This window comes from Pelecanus crispus, chromosome 4 (assembly GCF_030463565.1).
Source record: "Pelecanus crispus isolate bPelCri1 chromosome 4, bPelCri1.pri, whole genome shotgun sequence".
Classification (NCBI taxonomy): Eukaryota; Metazoa; Chordata; class Aves; order Pelecaniformes; family Pelecanidae; genus Pelecanus; species Pelecanus crispus.
Genome location: NC_134646.1, coordinates 85,106,033 through 85,125,864, shown reverse-complemented (window position 1 = coordinate 85,125,864; position 19,832 = coordinate 85,106,033). Strand labels below are relative to the sequence as shown.

The following is a 19,832-nucleotide window of genomic DNA, read 5'->3' as shown; positions in this document are numbered from 1 at the left end:
AACTACAGGCATTTTTTCATTTCCCCAAATCTATATTGCTTTTCTTAAATCTAAAGAGGAGAAAAGGATGAATAGATTGATCAACTTCTAGGGAAAATGCAAAGCAGCAGATATAACAAAAATCAGTTATAATAATAATAAAAATAATAAAAGCTGACTTTATTGGCAGTTATGATCTTATCACACCGAATACTTAATCAGCAACTTCAAGGCACACAAGCTCTCTAAGATTAAAATTTTTCCTTTTGTACATCTGAACCCCAGTGAACGCCCCTCTTCTCAAGTACCGCACCGATGGGTAAGAGAAAATGTCTCCAAACCTCCTTCCCCACGCTCTAGCGTATATTTAAAGAGAGTGCTTAAAGGAAGATTAACCAGAATAGATGCCTTATTTCCTAAAGCGCACTATTTACGCCGACCGCTGTGCTCTGTATGTTTGACCGGGGAGCTGGCGTGCCCCTCTCCCTGCCTCTGGGCACGGCTCGCTTCTCGTCGTTCCGGGGCTCCCAATGGAGACCCACAGCCACGCATGGTGGGAGAAAGACCACGACTGCTCAGTACTCCCTGTCTTCGAAAACAAACTCAGCTCCGCTTCCAAAAATCGATCCTTTTTGCAGATCCCCAAACCTCCCCCTTCCAAACAACGCTGTGGTTTCCGCTGTGCTCTCCCACCCTACTCATCCAAATGTCCAGGACCACAATGACTTCTTCTACTTGGACGTGAAGCCACTGTTGCGCTGCTGACTGGAAAACCAGCTCATGATGATGGATGGCACCTCATCCCACCAGTTCCCTGCTGTCCCCTCTCTTCGTAAGTGCCGTGCTCTTTGCCTCGTACGAGCTGCCAGGGACTGCGCATTTTGTCCTTCAAGCGCTACTGCAGCAACTGGGAGTCCTACTCTACACCAGCAAATTCTTTAGCAGGGAGTAGTGTCAAGACTTGGAAATATTTATCGTTAAAAAAAAGGACAGACAGCATTCCCTGAGATGCAGGAGGAGGAGGGCCTGTTCCCGATTACATACCGCTTTCCAAAGCCTATGTATTAGGAAAATTGCGTGCGATCGGGCACTGAACACTCAAGGGGCAGCCAGTAGGCAATGTGATTATATTTTTCAGGCCTAGATATGCACAGAACTATGTTTTACTATCATATAGTATATACAATATTAAAAAATTGGCACTTGTGTGACTTCAGCATTAAAACGTCTGCATGGCTTTTAAAGACTCCTACTGTGCTTATTTCTTTATAAATTTAAGCAGGATCACGGAGAGATTTGTTTGGCCTTTTTCATTTTAAGAGGCATGTATTCCAATCACTTCCCCCACATTTTCTCTAAATATTAAAATCTGACATTATTTCACTGTAAAAGCCTGGCCATTTTTCTGCAAACACAAACAGTTTAGACAGGCACTTTTAATGGCTATCTTATTTTCTTTTTCGAGAGGTACTGGATTACTACTGACTTTTGCAGTAAAAAACAACGTGCCCCCGTTAACTAGTAAAGCGTATATATTAAATCTTTAATTGCTATTTTAGTAAAGAAGCTAACATGCGTTATTGATGACTGAAGAGTTCATACCTTCAGCTTTTCCCTTCTTTCCCAAAGCTCCCTGCCACTGTATTAAGCACAAGAGCAGACTATCCGTATCACCTGGAAACAGTATTTTTCTTCTGGACAAGGTCACGTTTGGATTAGACGGATTTTCACTTTTGCCACACTTGAACAGGAACAAGTGAATGATGGACTAGCAAAATTTTTGAGTGCCCACATTTGTCTTAGGACTCCCGTTAGCTCCCCACAGCATGAATGCCATCATACTTACTCAATGGCTTTCGTAAGGCTTTTTTCTTCTTTTAAGCTCCCTTTTCCTCAGAGAAACCTACGGTCTTTCTAATGTGCAATGTTTGCTTTGTCTCTGAGGCCCAAAGAGGGCAATGCTCCCTGAAGACCAAAAATCCGAAACGTATCCAAGCAAACCAGCACAGCCAAGACCATGAGCTACATTTTTGGTCTGCTTTATTTTCAGTAACATTTTAACATCAATGTACAAATGCGGGGTGGATATAAACCAAAATCTTCAAGGCAGCGGGGAAAACTGTTCCTGGCTCCACATTTAATTTGACCATGAAAACAACAATACTCAAAACATCTTGAGGAGTCCCCAGGACAGGCTGTCAAAGCACAATCCCTGCAGGCGAGCGCGATCACGTCGTGACTCCAGCGAGAAGTTTCATCTCGGTATAAAGCATTTTCGATGCAGCTTATGGGCAACAGCTACTGCCACGGCTGATCTGAGTCTACCTCCTCGATATCCCTTTATCTGAGGAAAGGAGATGGAAGTCCAACGGGCAGAGGAAAAGGCCGGATGCTTCATGGACCTCCAGCACCTCTGTGTTATAAAGACACATTTCAGAGAGATTTACCTTCAGGAGGAGTTTCTTGAGAGGTTAAGCATACAGATGAAGCTGCTTTGTGCCGTGCACAACCGAAGTGAATGAGATCTCCACCATTCTGTAGGTGGCCCTTACAAGACGTATGCGCTCCATTCACATGATCTACCAGACAGCACCAGGAACATACACACCAAGCTGAAGATACATGTCAAAACATGCTGAACTCCTATGAGGATGGCTCCTTTTTAGGAAAAATGTGACCTCAGCAAGTTGCAAACGTCGGATACGGACTTGTTATTTTTGGTTGATTTGAACACGGCGTCTCCCTACATATTCATTTACTCCCTTGGAGAAGAAAGCTAGAGTGGAGAACTAAGAGGATCACCTCTATCCTTATATTAAATCCCCTTTCTGAAATGCGACATTGCACAAGATTGTACGTGCCAGAGTCTTTCACGGCTTCATCTTTCCTGCCTCACTTCTGGCACCACAGCCAAGACTTTCTGAAGAAAGCACAGAGAGGAATTAACAATTAAAGACTAATAAAAACTCCTTCTAAAACGCTCACCACACTACCCTGTATTTCAAAGGAACAGCACCATACATCTTTGTACCGTCACAAGGAGGCAGCAAATACCCACAAAAGCTATAAAGCCACTAAGGAAATATATTTTCCCCTTGCACTACCTCCCCTTGGCAGCACTTGGGGAGGAATAAAAGGCAGCACCTGCTTGCTGGGCTGCAGTCCATCACTTGCTGGAAGAGCCCTGGAGGTAGAGCGAAGTCAAGATTTATCTGCTGGGTTTACTCAGCCTAAACCATCCTGAAATAAGTTAAAAAGACCTGTCTTCACGTCAGTAGCTTTAAAGAAGCTTTTTCCCCCCGCCCCATACCTTCTCTTGCAAAGCAACTGTGTAAATACGGAAGCAGAGGAAAGAAACAGCTGCGTGAATGAGAGCTGTGCTGGAAAATGATTCGGAGTGAAAGTCCACGGTTGGCAGAGTCAAACGCCGTGCTCTGTCCTGCTTTCTCCTGAACAGCCTCAGCGCTTGCTCTGCCAGCTACAAATATCCACCCATTTCCAAATGGCTTTAAAAATAAACCTTCGCTGCAGTACTTGCTTTACCTTCTTCTGTTTCTTTCTCCTCCAAAAATAATAGCCTACCAAGAGCCTCCTTCGTCCCTGAAATCCACGGTTCATTCAAGTCTTCTCTCTACACCTGCTCCCGTCTCAAACAATGCTTTTGTGTAATTCCTCCTCATCTGTCTCTCTGAAAAGAAGGTAAAGGGGACAGGAACATTCCTGGGCTCGTAACATCCCAGCATGGTCCGTACACAGTCCTGCAAATGGCACGCACAGGTGAAGCAGCACATCCAGCTGCTGTACCTGAACTATCAGCTGTTGGGTTTCTGTTTTCCCAAGGCCAGTAATGGGTCCAGTTTCAGAACAATTAATTTTTTTCCACAGAAAAAGAGGAAACCAGAAAACTCAGATGTGAAACCAGACTGGAAGGAAAAAGAGCCATCTAGAGACATCTGAACACCCCTGGAGAGTTTTTCATCCCATGGAAATTTGAACATGGCTCCTTAGATTTGGAGCAGGTTCTACCAAATGCACCTTCCATTGGCCTATACAAGCTATAAAAGTTTACGCTTATGCAGCATAAATATTGCAAGGAGAAGTTACATTTACATTTTATGGACAATACTCTTTGATAAATAGCTCAAGTAGTTCTTAATTATTTATTAGATTATTTAAGCACAGTAAATGAGCAACATGGTTATAAGTAATCTCCCCTCAGTTGGCCTCAACACATGCATTAATCGTTTGTTGATAAGCCTTTAGCGCTCTTTACACCACAGGGTATTCCCACCCTGACACAAAAATCTGAACTTAACCACCCTGCCTGGTTTTATTCTGTACTCTAAGCTCCTTTTCATAGCAGAGAGGATATTCTCTCCACTCTGGGTATCCTTAAAGCTTTTCAAACAAGTACACTTTCATTTTTAAATGGCTGGAAAACTTCATCAGCATTTTGATACGATGCATTCTCATGAGGAGAGAAGAAAATCCATCTGGCATATTAGGCGCCAATTATTAAACCCTCCTACAATGTTCATCAACATCAGAATTGCTAGTAAAAAATGGCAGTTTTAAATGCCAAAATATACAGCAGCTTCAGTATTAACATGCTTTAACATATATAGGTCACTTAATAATTTCAGAAAGCACTGCAATGATTACTAGAAACACATCCCAAATTATTTTGATGAATTGGAAGCTATTTAAGTGCTATTTAAAAGTAAATTTTAATATGCTGGAGAGTTATACAACACATTTTTAAGTACTCAATGCATTAAAATGTTGAAATAATTGGAACAAGTACATAATGCAGAAGGAGTGCACATGGCTTGCACAGTTGGCTTTTGCCAAACAGCTATCTGCAGCCAACAGCAAACCAACGGATCTGATCTACAAATTAATGACCTCATCTTTCTGCTGAAGATGGCACCAAGGTTTAACAAGCCACAACCCACCTTATCTGCAGCAGGTGATATTATTTTTCTTTTGTGTCTGTTTTAAAAATCTACTTATTTGCTAGCACAACCAATCTGATGCCCTGTAAAATCGTGGCAGCTTCCATAAACACAAGATCAGTCTAACTAGAGGTTTGAGGTATTTTGGGAAAGCAGGTATTAATATATTTGTCTGTTTGTTTGTTTTGGATTTTTGTTGGGGTTTTGAGGGTTTTTTTTTTTTGCTTTTTAGGGTTCAGATCTGCAAGTCCTTCTATGCTATCACAAAGAGCATACCATTAAATAAAGAGAAAAAAGTCATCTTGCAGGTCTAGAAGATGGAGCTTTAAGTAAACACACCAAAAATCACGGGACACATAATGAAACTGGAATGGAAATCAGTGTTATTTTGACCTGTGTTTTGAAGGTTTTCCCCTCATACTGTTTTCAGGCATGAGAACAAGCTAGTCTGAAGGCAGGGACGTAGCTATGAGTAGGACTGGGGACCAAGCATGGTGTTGGCCCTGTAGACTCCTTCCATTCTCCTCTTCTGTAGTCTCTGCACTAACCTGGTCATCTTGTCAACTCAACACATGAGAAATACCCAAACGAATTACAGTCAGCGGTCCGTGGAGACCTATGTGGCTCACCCTAAAGTGTACACCTGTCTGGTAACTGAACTGCTCTTTGGTGTCCATCACCTGCACTGACTAGAAGAAGAGCTTTGACACAACACACACAGAAACCTAAATTAAGGTGTCAAAGCTATAAACTAAATCCCACTCAATAAAGGTTTAAACACCCAAAGTGCTTATATCGCACCCCAAACCACTACGTCGTCACAGGAGACTTTAGAGGCCAAAAGCATAAATGGGCACAGACAACGACGGGACTAATTAGTGGAGGAGAATCTAAATGGCCTCACTACTCTGGTCCGCATGTGACCATTGTGGAGGACAAAATAAAGAGTGATGAGGACAACATGAAAAGAAGGAAGTCATGGATGCTGAACTGTTTATTTATAACAAAATGAAGAAGTTTATGTAAAAATATTCCCAAGCTCTTCCTCTTCCTCAAAAAAAGTGATCAGACTGCATTTTAGGCACATATTTAGTAATGCCATTTCTGCCGCAGTAAGAAATTATTTAGTAAGCAAAAAGAGTAAATAAAATATCTGCAAGCACAACTCCAGATTTGAATTATTGCAACAGGCCATTCTCACTTATTGAAAACACTGGGCAATTGTTTATAGCCAGGAAAAACAATATACAGCACATTAAACCATCTGCCTGGCTGTTGTACAAATACCACTCCCTCTGAAGTTTTTCTGAGGAACAAGTCCAATTATTTGCACCAAAATAAAATTACACTATTTGATATTCAGACCTTAGTAGAAGCAAGTGAGGTTTCATGTGCCGCCGTGAAAACACAAAACTTGCAACTTCTGCTCCATTTGTGAAATACATCCATTTCTCTAATAATCATTGTAAGACTATGATGGGACTAGAGAGAGTCAGCATTGAACAGCCCTAGAAGGACATTTCAAGGGCAGATATGAAAGACGAGACATACAGCAGCCAAGAAATGGGGTGAAGCGTGCACACGAGGACACAGAAGTGCAGTAGAAGACATCAGAGGTCTATGGTAAATCAAGGTAACAAAAAGCTCAGGATGAGATCATAGAATAGAATCACAGAATGGTTTGGGTTGGAAGGGACCTTCAAAGGTCATCTGGTCCAACCCTCCTGCAGTGAGCAGGGACATCTTCAACTCAATCAGGGTGCTCAGAGTCCCATCCAACTTGACCTTGAACATTTCAGGGATGGGGCATCGACCACCTCTCTGGGCAACCTGTGCCCATGTTTCACCACCCTCGTCGTAAAAAATTTCTTCCTTATATCTAGTCTGAATCTCCCCTATTTTCCTTTGAAACCATTACTCCTTGTCCCACTGCAACAGGCCCTGCTAAGAAGTCTGTCCCCATCTTTCTTACAAGCCCCCTTTAACTGAAAGGCTGCAATAAGGTCTCCCCAGAGCCTTCTCTTCTCCAGCCTGAAGGTGATTATATTTAACAAAACCTCAGAGAAAAATCCGATTATACCCATTCACACTCTCACAACCCACAAATACCAAATGTACCGGCCATCTGGTCTGGCCAACATCACTTGTGTCCCACCGAGAGGACAAGGGATGCTGGCTGTCAGGTCCTCGCCACATCTCCTGGCTTCTTTCCTGGAGACAGCAAACCTGGTTTATAGGTCTTTCATAGCCCGTAGGGCTCAACAGCTTCTTTGGCAGGACCTGTTGGCTTCAGTTTTGTTCACTTCACACTTCTGATCTTTTAGGCTTGTCTGTTGGTCATTACCTCCAGTTCCTCTTTTTGAGTTTCTAAGGGCTGCTACACCAGGAAAAGGAATGGTGTCACCTTGCTGGCACCCTCCTAGTTTTGGAGCAAGAGGTCTCCTCCTGACAAGTTGCAGGGATACCAGCATGATGCTTGACTGCTTTTCAGCCAACTATGTCACCAGTTAGAACACAAGCCATGCTTTCAACTCTTGTTCTGCTGTTTCTTCTGGTGCTTAGACATCCTTATTTCATTCAAACCGTTCTTAATGCTTCTCTTACAAATCTCTACAGAACTGGCCAACAAAACAGAGAAGCACAGAAGAAATATAGATGCACTTTTTTTTTAAATAAAAGGAAGAAAAAGGATCACTGGTGAGCAATATGAGTTTAGAAGGCCAAATATTCAAAAAAATAAATATTTTCACATCTTCTGTATGCAAAAGTACACTGGTGAGAAATACATTTTATAGATAGGTGTGGTGGCATACATAGATTTTTTGGAAGACAAGGAAGAGCAGATACTAATAAAAATGTTTACTGGAGACTGTCAAAATAGCTCAAACTATCTGCTGAAAGACAACAGCAAGATTTGTAAGTTGAAGAGCTGTGTTATGAAAAGCAGAAGAGGAAACAGAAAAAACACAGTTTGCTTGCAATTCATTTAGTTTTGCAAAGGTTAACAATGGTTAGAATATCATTTCTGCTGCGGCTCCAATTATAATGCAATATTAAAGACCCTGTAACTTCACGGTTCTACCCAACCTTTATCCACTGACATTTTCTTAGCTTAAAATAAAATGTTAACATGTTGCAAAATAAAATAATGGTAACACACAGCCACACACCTGACTTTGTGCTGAACACCGACTCCAGAAAGAACTCCAAGAGCCTAAGAGCACCTCCAGATGTGAGGCACACCCCCTCTCACCCAAAGCAGCCCAGTTCTTAAATGAAATGGAAATCAAATCCAGCAGTCGTATTTTGTCCTGCTCCACAGTGCCTGATGTTGTTTAAATGCATGGCCAGGTTCCTGGCTTCTCTGTAATTTTGTGTGCCTCAGAGAATCAGTCCAGCCAGCGCCTGTGGTGCTCCATAATTTAAGCAGCACTGGAGTTTGGCAATCCACCTTGCACTCCAGGGCCCGTTGGAAGGACTTACTTGACCTAAATCATCACAAATGTCAGCAATGAAACTGAGAACCTAAACCCCCGTGTTCCTGTACTTCCCCATGCAACTCAAGGCACAGCTGTTTCTCCCAGTAGCACGGCAGAAGAGCGTGTTTAGGATGAGGTTACAAGGAAGTGGAAAGAACTTCTAGAAGATGAAAATGTGCTACATCATCACCAGCACAGAAAATTTTCCAAAACTTCCCACAGAATGGCAAAATCAAGCAAGACCCTTGAATGTGATACGAGAAAGTCATTCTAAACATCCATTTTCCAGAACAAAGTCTCTTGTTGTGTCCATTACACTCAACGAATTGAGACATACCTCAGTTTTCGACTTAGAGGTGGCCTGTATCTCAAAGGTGGTTTTACCAACTGTCTTTAGGCTTTGCAGAAAGCATTTTCATTGCCTCTACTCACTGTGCGGATTTTCAGCCAACTCTCATTAACATCACAGGGGGCTATCAGGTATTACTTATTTATGGTCTAACTTGGATTCAATTGTAATTATGAAATGCACCCTAAGGCATTAAAAATGCAAGTGTTTCAACAGTTTCCCCTACAAACAGCAAAGATGAATCACACTGTTCCAATACACGGATATTTAGGGGGTTATAGTGACTATAAAATAAGATACTGGGAGAGGAACTTAGCAGTAGTTACAGTTAAAGAATTGAAGAATTTTTAATGCGTTATAAACGCTTGGTTGGAAAACACCAATAAAATGTCTTCTCCCAAATACACACGTTCATATTCCACTGGCATGTTAGGATGTTAAATAATATTGCAACACTACTTCTCAAGGAGATCCATGTGATAGCAGCGAGGGAGGGAAGGACAATCATTGCTGACTATCTTCAATCTCCCTAACTTTTGGATGTGTACTTTCAGCTGCATGTGCTCATTGAGATATATAATGCACAGATCTTCTGCTTCAAACTGTGATTCTCTTCCAGTAATGGAACTGGAGGAATCACTCATATTGAAGAGTTTCAAACTCTCACAAGCAGGTGGATCTGGGTCTGTAAAGAACTAATGGATAGCTTTTAAAGTGCGGACTGATCTTATGCCATTAGAAAGGAACGAAGAAACCAACTGCTTCCCTATTCATTCTCCTTATAAGTAATTACCCTGCCACAAAGATTTTTACGGAAGATGTTGACTGTGATGGATTCAGCAGAACAAATGTTTAAGTCTGATCCAGGAGTAAACACTTCCTCCATGTCAATGGAAGCAAGGTGATGGTTCAAGCCTGCTGTTTACCTGGGATTGTATTAAAGCACACTCCAGACTAAAAAAAAAAGCTACATAGTTAAAAAAAAAAAAAAATTGATAGAAACCACTTGTGTGAAGGACCCATCTGGAGCTCCTTGCTTTAATTAAATTTAGCATGGAATCTAAAGCAAGATATTATTCCCATCGCTCATTTTAAAATGGGCATAATGTTGCCTACTTCAAAACAGGTTGTAAGATCCAGAGTACTGTTTACTCCATGTATATCCCTCCTGAGGGAGTTCTTATTGATCAAGTATTGGTTTATATTTGTGGAGTATTAACAGTTCCTAAAATAGAGACTAACACATTAGATTTTGAAACCTTAAAGAGATGGTCTGCTATGTTTTGGGAGACATTTAACCTCTTTGTTAGGGCTATACTTTTTTGGAGGATGGAAAAGGAAACAAGTATTGAAATTGCTTCTGTTGGTTCCAACTCCTAGGGAATCATCAGTTTGCTTCACACTAAGAAATGAACTTTACCAAGCAGTTCTCATGAACTGAAGGACAGGAGGGTATTTGGCTTAAATTGAAGAAGTTGAAACGTATGTTTCCATTTAACTTGACATATTTTCAGAGTTCAGTTTAAAATCAAAAGGTGCTACCTAAAGAGTCTGAAATTAGTCCACGCTTAACTCTTTGCAAAATCACTTCACAATTTATGATTTGTGTCTGATGATGTGTGAATACCTGCAATTTCCCTCAGTCATACACTATTTGTATGATGTGGTAACTCAAAAGGTGTCTTCTATACCACTTTAAAAGCAACTTCTCCATTTCAAAAAGTCTCCACCCCCTCCACTAACTTCCCCTTCCCTGCATGCACAGGACAAGATGCATCTGCAAAGATGGGCAGACAACTTTCTTAACATATTTCCTAATTAAATATTTAAACATGGTAGGGATTTCCATTTTCTAGGCTATGATGTCAGCAGGATGTTTAATTAAAAAAAACCAACAACAAAACCCCAAACACTATACTGAAAAACAAAACCCAAATATCTTTCCTGAAGAAGAAACATTTAGCTGTCTTAAATGAAAAGTACCTGAAAAATGTCACAAAGAACTGTACCAGGTCCATAAAGTTGCTGTGTTGTGAGAATGCAATCTGCAAAAGAAAAGGAAATGCTTTCTATTACTTACTGAAAATTCATATTTAAAATGCATTGTTGCTGGGATCAAAAAATTACAATGAAATACATCTTTACTTAAGTCAGTTAACATTTTTGAACAGTTTTGGAAACGCACTGAAATATTCTGAGGGAAAAGAAAACAAACTGTAACTTCACATTCTTTTGAAATCATATATCCAAAAAATGAACCTAAACAAGTAACATCTCTCTCTCCCAGCAATGTTCAAGGAACAGTCTTCAGCACATGTTAACTACCTCGGAGAAAACACTAGCTCAAAAAATTAGACCGCAGAAGTTTTAAAGAGCTAAAGTAGAGCATTTTTTAATTATTGTATACACAGCAACCCAAAGTACAACATTAAAAAGTTCAAAAATGCATGCTCCTGTTCAAACAATATTCTTACATCAAAGCATCTCCTTGAATAAGTAACTTACACCAATAGCCGCAAAAAGGCATGAAACGCAGAAGATAATGGACACTGTAAAAACAGCTATGGCATTCATCTTAACTCATTTCCCTGCAATCCACTCACACTGCAAAGCAAAGTGAAAAACAAGCGAATATTTTGGACCAAAAACAAGAGGGAAGAAGCGAAGAGGAAATCGGGAGCTGGTTAGAGGCAAAAGGAAAGATTAGGGAGCCTGGCTCAAAATAACAAAGCAGAGGGGAGGCAAGCCAACAGAAAGGCAACTTCTGCAATATTAGGAATGAGAAGTTCTTTCCAGGTACCTCCTATTTCCTCTGACTATCAATCTCAGCACCACAACAGGATATTAACTCTTTCATGAAGTAACTGAATTTATTTCAAAACTCAACTGAAATCTGCACTTTTGTTACAAAAGCTTTCCACAGGTATTAAATTCACTTAAGGCGTCATTTGTTGGTTTTTTTTTTTCCTTAATAAACTACATGTTATGGTACCATTAGCATAAATACAAATCTCCTCCCAGCAATAGTCGCATTCCAAAAATCGTGAATATATGCAACGTGAGTTATTGCTTGCATTTCTGTTACTGAGGAACAGCTTCTATTATCATATTTGCTTTCAATACCCATCGTAACTTGGTAGAGAAGCTGACCAAAATAATTTTCTCATGAATATAATGAAATGCTCTTAAGTTGAAAGCTGCTTTACAGCGCATAACTTCTGTTTTGCTGGAAAGCTAGCTCGAAACCTGCAGACCAGATGCTCGTGACCTCAATATTACTGCCTAGAAAAGACAAGAAAGCACATAGTTTCTTGCTGATTTTTAACTTATAAAGTGCTTCCCAATAGCTTTTGATGAGAAAAAAGAAAGTGAGCATGATTTCACTTTTTATTTTAAAACTCAGTGCATGGTCACTGAGATGGTTTTATATTCGCCTAACTATTCTGGCAGTTCTTTAAGGCAAAGAATTTTCTTACTGAAGTATCACATCCCAAAATACACCCACGTAATACATCCAGTATATAGAAATATGGTCTGAGAATAACTACGATGCTGGCTGACTGTAAAAGATGCATTTCAAAATAAAGATGTTATTACGTATCAACAGCTGATATTTAAAAATCCTTTTGTAGAAAAAGAGAATTAAAAGCACAAAGAAATCATCAACGGGTCAGTCCTCCCCACACCATCATTAGGACCAGTTTCTGCGATGGAAACCCAAGCTTGCTCCAATTAGAATGTGAAGAAGAAACAAGTATCTGCTCATTTTAAATAAGGACGGATTCTATGAAAGATTAACGAGACTGCAGACTCATCTCTCAACTGTTACAGGAGAAGGGCTTCTCATTTTTTGGTAATAGAAGTGTAGGAAATAAAACGGAGAAGGAAAATCCGGGTTTGTTTCACACAGAAGCACTATAAACGCTTTACCAGCGGTGGTTCTTTCGCCGACCTGTTGGAGCTCTTCTCTTGCAAAGACCAACCGAGGAACTGTACCTCATACACGGATTAAAAAAAAAAAAAAAGCCTAGGTTGGTTTCTGCAATTTGCTTCTCACATGCTGAAAACACTTTATGCTATTAAACCTGACCAATCTGTGTCACAGGCAATTTAGTATCATAATTGTTAATGGTTTGCTTACTTAGAGCTTAATTTCCCCTAATATAATCCATTCCTAGGACTTAATTAATTCAGTTACACAGAAAGTTTGGTTAGAAATAGCTGTTAAAAGTCGACTGTTCATTCTGAATATAGTGACAACACGGTACAGATTCCTTAGCGGTATGGATTTTTAATTAAGTTTAAATGACAGTAGAAGATTCATTTATCCATTCGCAAAAAACTAATTTTGTACCGAAGGAATAAGCAGTGTAGCTGCAGGAAAACACCGTGTATCTCACCCCGGGGATCGGGAGAGACTCCTCCAGGTACTGAGCAGAACTTCAGCTCAGCTGCAAAACCAAATCGCCACCTTCATAACATCCGTGGCCTTCAAAGATGTTTTACACTATGTTCTTAGGAATGATGCAGTATCCTTAAGTAGTTAAGATCAAAACAGATCAGAAAATTAATTACGTTAATTCCAGAGAACATTATAAAGCTCGTGTTTATCTGCTCTGAAAAGGTACCTGAAAAAGCACACCAGCCTATCGCGCTTTTTCTGCTGCCACCTCATTTGAAGTATCAAAAGAAATGTGGCTGCTTTCCAGATGAATAAAACCAGATGGCTATATGGACTGATAAAAATGTATAATTAAGAGCTTTACTTTCTTTATCATTTGATTAGCATAAAATACTAAGCCAAGAAGAAAATTTGGCTACCTCTAACCACCCAACATCATCTAAAAAGCGCACTAGGTTTGAAATCAGTACACACACATTTCAAGGGAGTTAATGGCAAAGCACTTGGCCACAAAATATTTTGTGTCAAGGAAAAGAAATCTGAACCCAACTGACATCTCAGTAACAGCTGGTATTTCAAACTCAGAATACTGCTGGAGTTAAGCTACAGCCTGTGACCAATATAAATTTGGACAAACAAACTGGGACGATTACATACCGGGAACTGGTTTGCATTACTACCCAGGTTTGTGCTCCAAGAGAAAAGAAACTTGAGAATAATTTCAAAAGAATAATTTTGTGCAAAAATGGCTCCAACTGACTCTTAGTCAACTCTGTGTTTTGAAACAAGTTCACCTTAAGCCTGTAAGCACAACCGTATCTAAAATTGTAAATCAAACGAATGGAGGCTTAAACAAGTGCTTTGAACTCATTAAAAAGTACCTGAATTTCACCTGCCACTAAGAAAAATTAGTATCACCAAACCAATGAGAAATTCTGTAAGAATATATATTTTTTTAAATATACCAAGAAACAAATTTGAATAACTCCTCTCACTTACCTGTAATAAACAGAATTACAGATAAACCATCACAACTTAACTCCTTCCACTTGTGCTGGACATTACTATTATTTTAGAGAAATAGAAGCCACACTATTAGCCACAATGGGGATGGGGCAAATCTCTCTCCAAACCCAAATAATTTCTAATATTATACATGATATTAGTACTCCTGATCTAAACTTGTTAACTAAAGAACTGCTAATGTACTGAAGAACATTTCAAGTATGGCACTTTCGTAACAGAATTTGGAGCATTTTTGGTATCTAAATGCTTGAGACAACATGAACAAACACAGAAAACATTGTTTCTACAACTTTTCTTTCCCTACTAACAATTCCAGATTATTTACATGCTATATTTTTGCCTTTCTCCACTGTGACTCAATTCACATCAGTGCTGCCTTCCTTTTCAACCCTATTTCATATTGGGGATGAGAAAAAGTGAAATTGGAAATGATATTTTGAACAGGACACACACCTAGAATAGAACTGCGAAGGAGAAAAAATAAAAGTCTAATTAACTTATGAAACCGGAGAAGTACAACAGAGAAGGCACAACGTGAAGCAGGCTACTGGAGTTCGGTGCTTGCTGTGAATTCGGAAGGTATCAAAAGGGTCCCCACTGATACATCCATTAACCTCACCTAGCAGGTGGGAGAACGCTACAGCGCTCGTGTTTTGAAGGTCTACGGGACCACACAGCACTGAAAACCACGGAAATTCAGAGATTTCAGGCTGCTTTGCTTTTTATTTAAATATAGTCCCAGTGCCAAAGTTAACGAGCAAAAAAGCAGCACGTAAGACTGAAAGGCTGGGAGCTCCAAGGGCTTCCAAAGAGATAAAGCCAACAGCCAAACAAGCTGCAGATGATATTTATGTACAGCTTCCTCTATTTCTTCCTCAGCACCTCTACTTTCTCTTTTTTTTTTTTTTTTTATGGTTAGAGGCAAGGTTTCAATCTGACCTTGGAGAATACAGACAACAGTAACAGGATGCCGTGGCCTGAATGCTGAGTGTCTTCGCTTCTGTCAAAGGGCCTGCTGAAAAACAAATGGTTTTTAAGTATTCTTGAGCGATGCCAAAGTCATCAAAACATTCATTTTGCCCTCTGTGATAGCGATGGGGGGGAAAGAATGCTCTTCTGCTCAAGAGAAACATCGTTCCCGGTTGCAGTTCTCCTTTAAACACAGATACAACGTGCCCTAAGCGAAGCCCTTGGCAGAAAACGCATATTGTTCTTGGTGCTCTCCACTCCACAGGAGCAGCAAGCCAACTCCAACAGCCTTGGCGCTGAGGTTTCAGGAAAAAACGAGCCAATTTAACAATCCAGCTCCACCACCTGAAAGGTGGTCCGGGCTCTGCCACATGTGAACATTTTCAGTGTGCCAAGGCAAGTTGTTAAGCCAAGCAGAGCGCTAACCGTAGGAACTCAGGGCTTTTTGCCGGGGTTTTTGAGCTGACCCAGCTCACTGAGGGATGAGGCAACTCAGCAGGAACCCAAGGGAGGAGCAGGGCAAGATGACCCTTTTTGGGCAGGTGGCTCTCCAATTGTCTCGGCAATGACAGCTTCCAGGACAACTTTTCAGAAGGAAGCATCTGCTCACCTCTGCAGATAAGATTTATGGGATTCAGATGCAGATTAAGACATCTAAATACAGGAATACAGAGGTATGCGCCAACAGTCCCTTTACACTCAAAGGAAACATCATCTGTGATTCAGCTGGCCAATATAGTTGTCCATTACAGGATTACCTGAACAGTTCCAGATCTAAGTCTCCATCTATAATGGGACCTTAAACACCTAAGGCACATGAAGACATCTATTTGTAGACCCCTACATTTAGATGGTTTAAACTTCCACAGTGCTTCCTTGCCCTCGGTTTCATTGATGTACTAGAAGCTCCATTCATTGCTAAGGTAGGGGCAACCTATTGGCATTCATCCAGCCCTAAGACATCTCAACTGGCCTCCAGCTTCTGCTCTGGAAGGGCATGGGCCTCTGACAGGTCCTATGAACCATGGTCTTGGCACTATGTGCCCATGTTTAGGCATCACACTGCGGGACTGCGTGCAGCTGTTTGTGGCAAGGCACACACGACACCGGACCAGATGCTGAGCAACAAAAAGGAAGTGGCCACTGATTTGTTAAATCTGCTTTCAGTGCCAGGAAGCACAGAGAGACTGGAAACTGGGTCAGCAGGCCCCAGTGTTAAAAGCGTAGATGATTCAATGAAAATGATGGAAGAATACTTCACTGAACGGAAGAAGAAACTCAAAGCCAAGATTTGAGCTTACAAGAACCACTTTGCCTCTCTTGCAGAACACTTTGATGTGGTGGTAAGCTTAAAAGTAGACCTTAATTTTTGTAAGTCTGATCCAGAGTGGCAAAACATAGAGAAAGCTCGTGTTATAAGCCTGATAAGCAGGTTCAACAGCCTGCATCCCTGTTCTCCCCACCCCAAAATACAAATCCACAAGCTTGACTAAGATGAATCAGATAAATTCAGGCTGTAGGAGCCTTGAAAGGCAACTAAATCCAGTCAGAGACCTGACCAACATGTCCCAGCATTATGCTATAGGTACAGATGGAATGCTTCACTATTATAATTACTTCTGCCTTTCAGATCAGGCCACGGAGTAAACCACAAAGTACAGAAGAACAGGCTAAGTCAAGACTACCCGTCCTCTGTGTTAACTTTGCGTATCACACTTGGAAAGAATAAACTCATTAACACCTGCTCTTTCTTTACTTCTTTGCATTATGGTAGATCTTGGGGACAACAAACATGGGCTAACACCTCACAAAATGTTAGAGAACAAAAACATTAAATGTACATGGATTATACTTGTAATCCAGGTATGAGAGGTAATAGGCAAATGCAGCAGGATGACCGATTGCTTAGAGAAACCGCGATCATCTTAAAACACCCTAACAAACCCTGTTCTAATTGTTGGTGCTCAAGAAGGAGAATACACACCAGCTTTGTTTCGGAAGCCTTGTGTCACAGTATCCTAAAAACAGTTTCTTTTTGGATGCAAGGCGATCAGTTGCCCTCGGTCCATCTTCACCTGGAAAAGGGTTGATTAGCATTATGCCCTGTCTCAGTCAAGACCCAAACTCAGTGCTTTCAGATGTACTAAGTACAGTTTGGCAATTTAACAAATGGCTAATGGAATACAAATTTCAGTGAATGAAGATACTTGACAGTGAACTGTGGATGTTGAATCTGCAAAAGGGAAGAGAAGCATTACAACTCCTTGCCTCTGTGCAGGGTTAGTGTTAAGTGCAGAACAAGACACCTGCACTGAAAGAACAAGAGAGACTTGCATCTCTAAGGCAACGAAGCAAAGCTTGTTATAGACCATGATTACACCAACATTTTATCCCTTCCGTAAGCGCCGCTGGTGCCCAAGTGTCCCTTTAAGCACTTGTTCCCATACTTCCCATTACCCAGCAAGGGTGTGCAGTGTATTTGGAGCTGTACAGTAAACCAGATCGCACAACCCACTGCAGCCAAAAAACGATCTTTGCTGAGCCAGCTTTCAGGTGGATTCAGACCCCGGTTGCAGTCACCGCACCAATGGGAAATGTAGTGCCACAGCACGGAGGCAGCAGGACATTCCCATTTTAGAGGCACCATGGATCTATTTTAAATGAACAGCAAAACTATATCCCAAATTTTCAGGTTAGGAAGAAAATTTAAGCTGACTTGACCCCTGTAAGTCTTCAAAGCTGCCAGAACTCGCTCCACAGGGAAAGATTCTCTAGACAGAGAAGTTAAACGGTAAGTCTGAGAGAAGGAAGGGTCTTACAGCAATTAATTGTAACTTGAAAACCTCTGACACACAGCAAGTTAAAGTCGAACATGATTTGGAGGTGGGAGATCCCAGAGTTTGTAATACACCTGATGGTGTAGGTGTGGACATCAGAAGGAGGAGCTGTGATGCTCAACTGAAAGCTGACAAATTTCAGTAGGGGATAACCATCCACCGCTGCAACACCAGCTGATCTGACAGCTAAAGGTCCAGGAGAGGTGGATCACAGAAAGCAGAGAAGTCCCAGACATAAGTCCAGATTGATCTGTTCCTGCTTGCATTAAAAGAATTACTCACTGCTGATCAGAAGGTCAAAACCCAATCTGCATCCAAGCACACTCAACAGACCACTGCTTCATGTTTTGTCGAAGAAAAACTTCTGGCCAACTTTGTGCCGCTGAAGAGGTTCACATGCTCAGATTTACATTCTACAACAAGTAAAAATAAAACCTCCACTAAAATTTGATTTTCACACCTACAAGCCACATTGCTCCTGTGTGGAGGACCAATGAAAGATAAATGACTTACTCCTCACTTGCCGCAATCCTAACTAAGCCATTGAGCTTTATGGCACAAACACTTGATACCGTGCAAATATAAAAACTAGTTCACTTCTGAACTTATACCGAGATGGAAATCGATTTATATTCCAATACTGTGCTGCCTTACTGCAGTAGTCACAAATTGTCCCTTTTCAGCTAATTGGCTGCAGTCAGCAGTTGGCTCAGAAATGCCAATTATATATGCTTTGTCACCCCATGCGAGCTCTCAGATTGCTGCGCAGAGCAAACACGGGCATAGCTGCCTCTAAATTAAAAATAGTGCTTAAGATTTAGTCCCCCATTTCTCTGCATCAGAAAAATTACCACACAAATCTGACAAATGGGAAGTATTTGTTCAATAAACAGCCAGGTGTTGAATAGCGATGCTCATCTAAATTTAAAGTGCACTAGCAAACAATGTTCTGAAAAGTCCCGTAATTGGAACAGCAATCTCAGCTCAGACCCCGCACACTTACTCATTACAGTAATGCACTACCAAATACCACAAGAAATGTGAGGCAGGGCCAGAAAAAACTCAGCTCTTCTGAATGTCAGGCGAATACCTTAAAACTAAAGATCATCTGTTCCCATCTGCTGCATCCACTCTCCCACCCTGTCCGCACACTGAAGGCGGCAATGGTCATGCAAGAGAAGAGTGGTGAGTCGAGGCTATTGTAGCAATTTTGTAGGAGAGAAAAAAAAAACCCAAAAAATAAAATAATAAAAATAAGCAAAATCATAGAATCATAGAATCGTTTAGGTTGGAAAAGACCTTGAAGATCATCAAGTCCAACCATTAACCTAGCATTACCAAGTCCACGCTAAACCAATCAAGGGTAGACTAGACTAAACCATGTCCCCAAGTGCCACATCTGCCCGTTTTTTGAACACTTCCAGGGATGGGGACTCCACCACCTCTCTGGGCAGCCTGTTCCAATTCTTGACCACCCTTTCCGTAAAGAAATTTTTCCTAATTTCCAACCTAAACCTCCCCTGGCGCAGCTTAAGCCCATTTCCTCTTGTCCTATCGCTAACTAAAATAAAATGTCCCCAGCTCTTGCTCTCAGAGCTACGGCAGTAAGAGGGAGTAGTTGAAGCAACAGCAAAGGTAGGGCTGTTGTGCAAGCACTGGTGGTGGCGTCAGGCTGTAGGAAAATACGGGCAAGAATTCACAGCCTTGTAAACTCTTTTGACACTGGAGTTTGGGGTCAGTTGCTGGATGCTCCTTCCTGAGAGCTCCTGCTCTGGGCCTGCTGTGAACAACAGCGGCACGCTTGTGGTTGGCATTAAAGGATTGCGAAAGGTGGTT

At 41.1% G+C, this 19,832-nt stretch overlaps 1 protein-coding gene across 2 annotated transcripts in view; it reads right to left on the bottom strand.

The window, feature by feature from the left end:
• Nucleotides 1–19,832, bottom strand: part of ATRN (attractin) — a 156,968-nt gene that overhangs the window by 31,398 nt on the left and 105,738 nt on the right. For both annotated transcript variants that reach the window (XM_075708898.1, XM_075708899.1), the window contains one exon: nt 10,746–10,807. In XM_075708898.1, the coding sequence (XP_075565013.1) occupies nt 10,746–10,807 (62 nt within the window). The remainder of the gene's footprint in view (nt 1–10,745; nt 10,808–19,832) is intronic.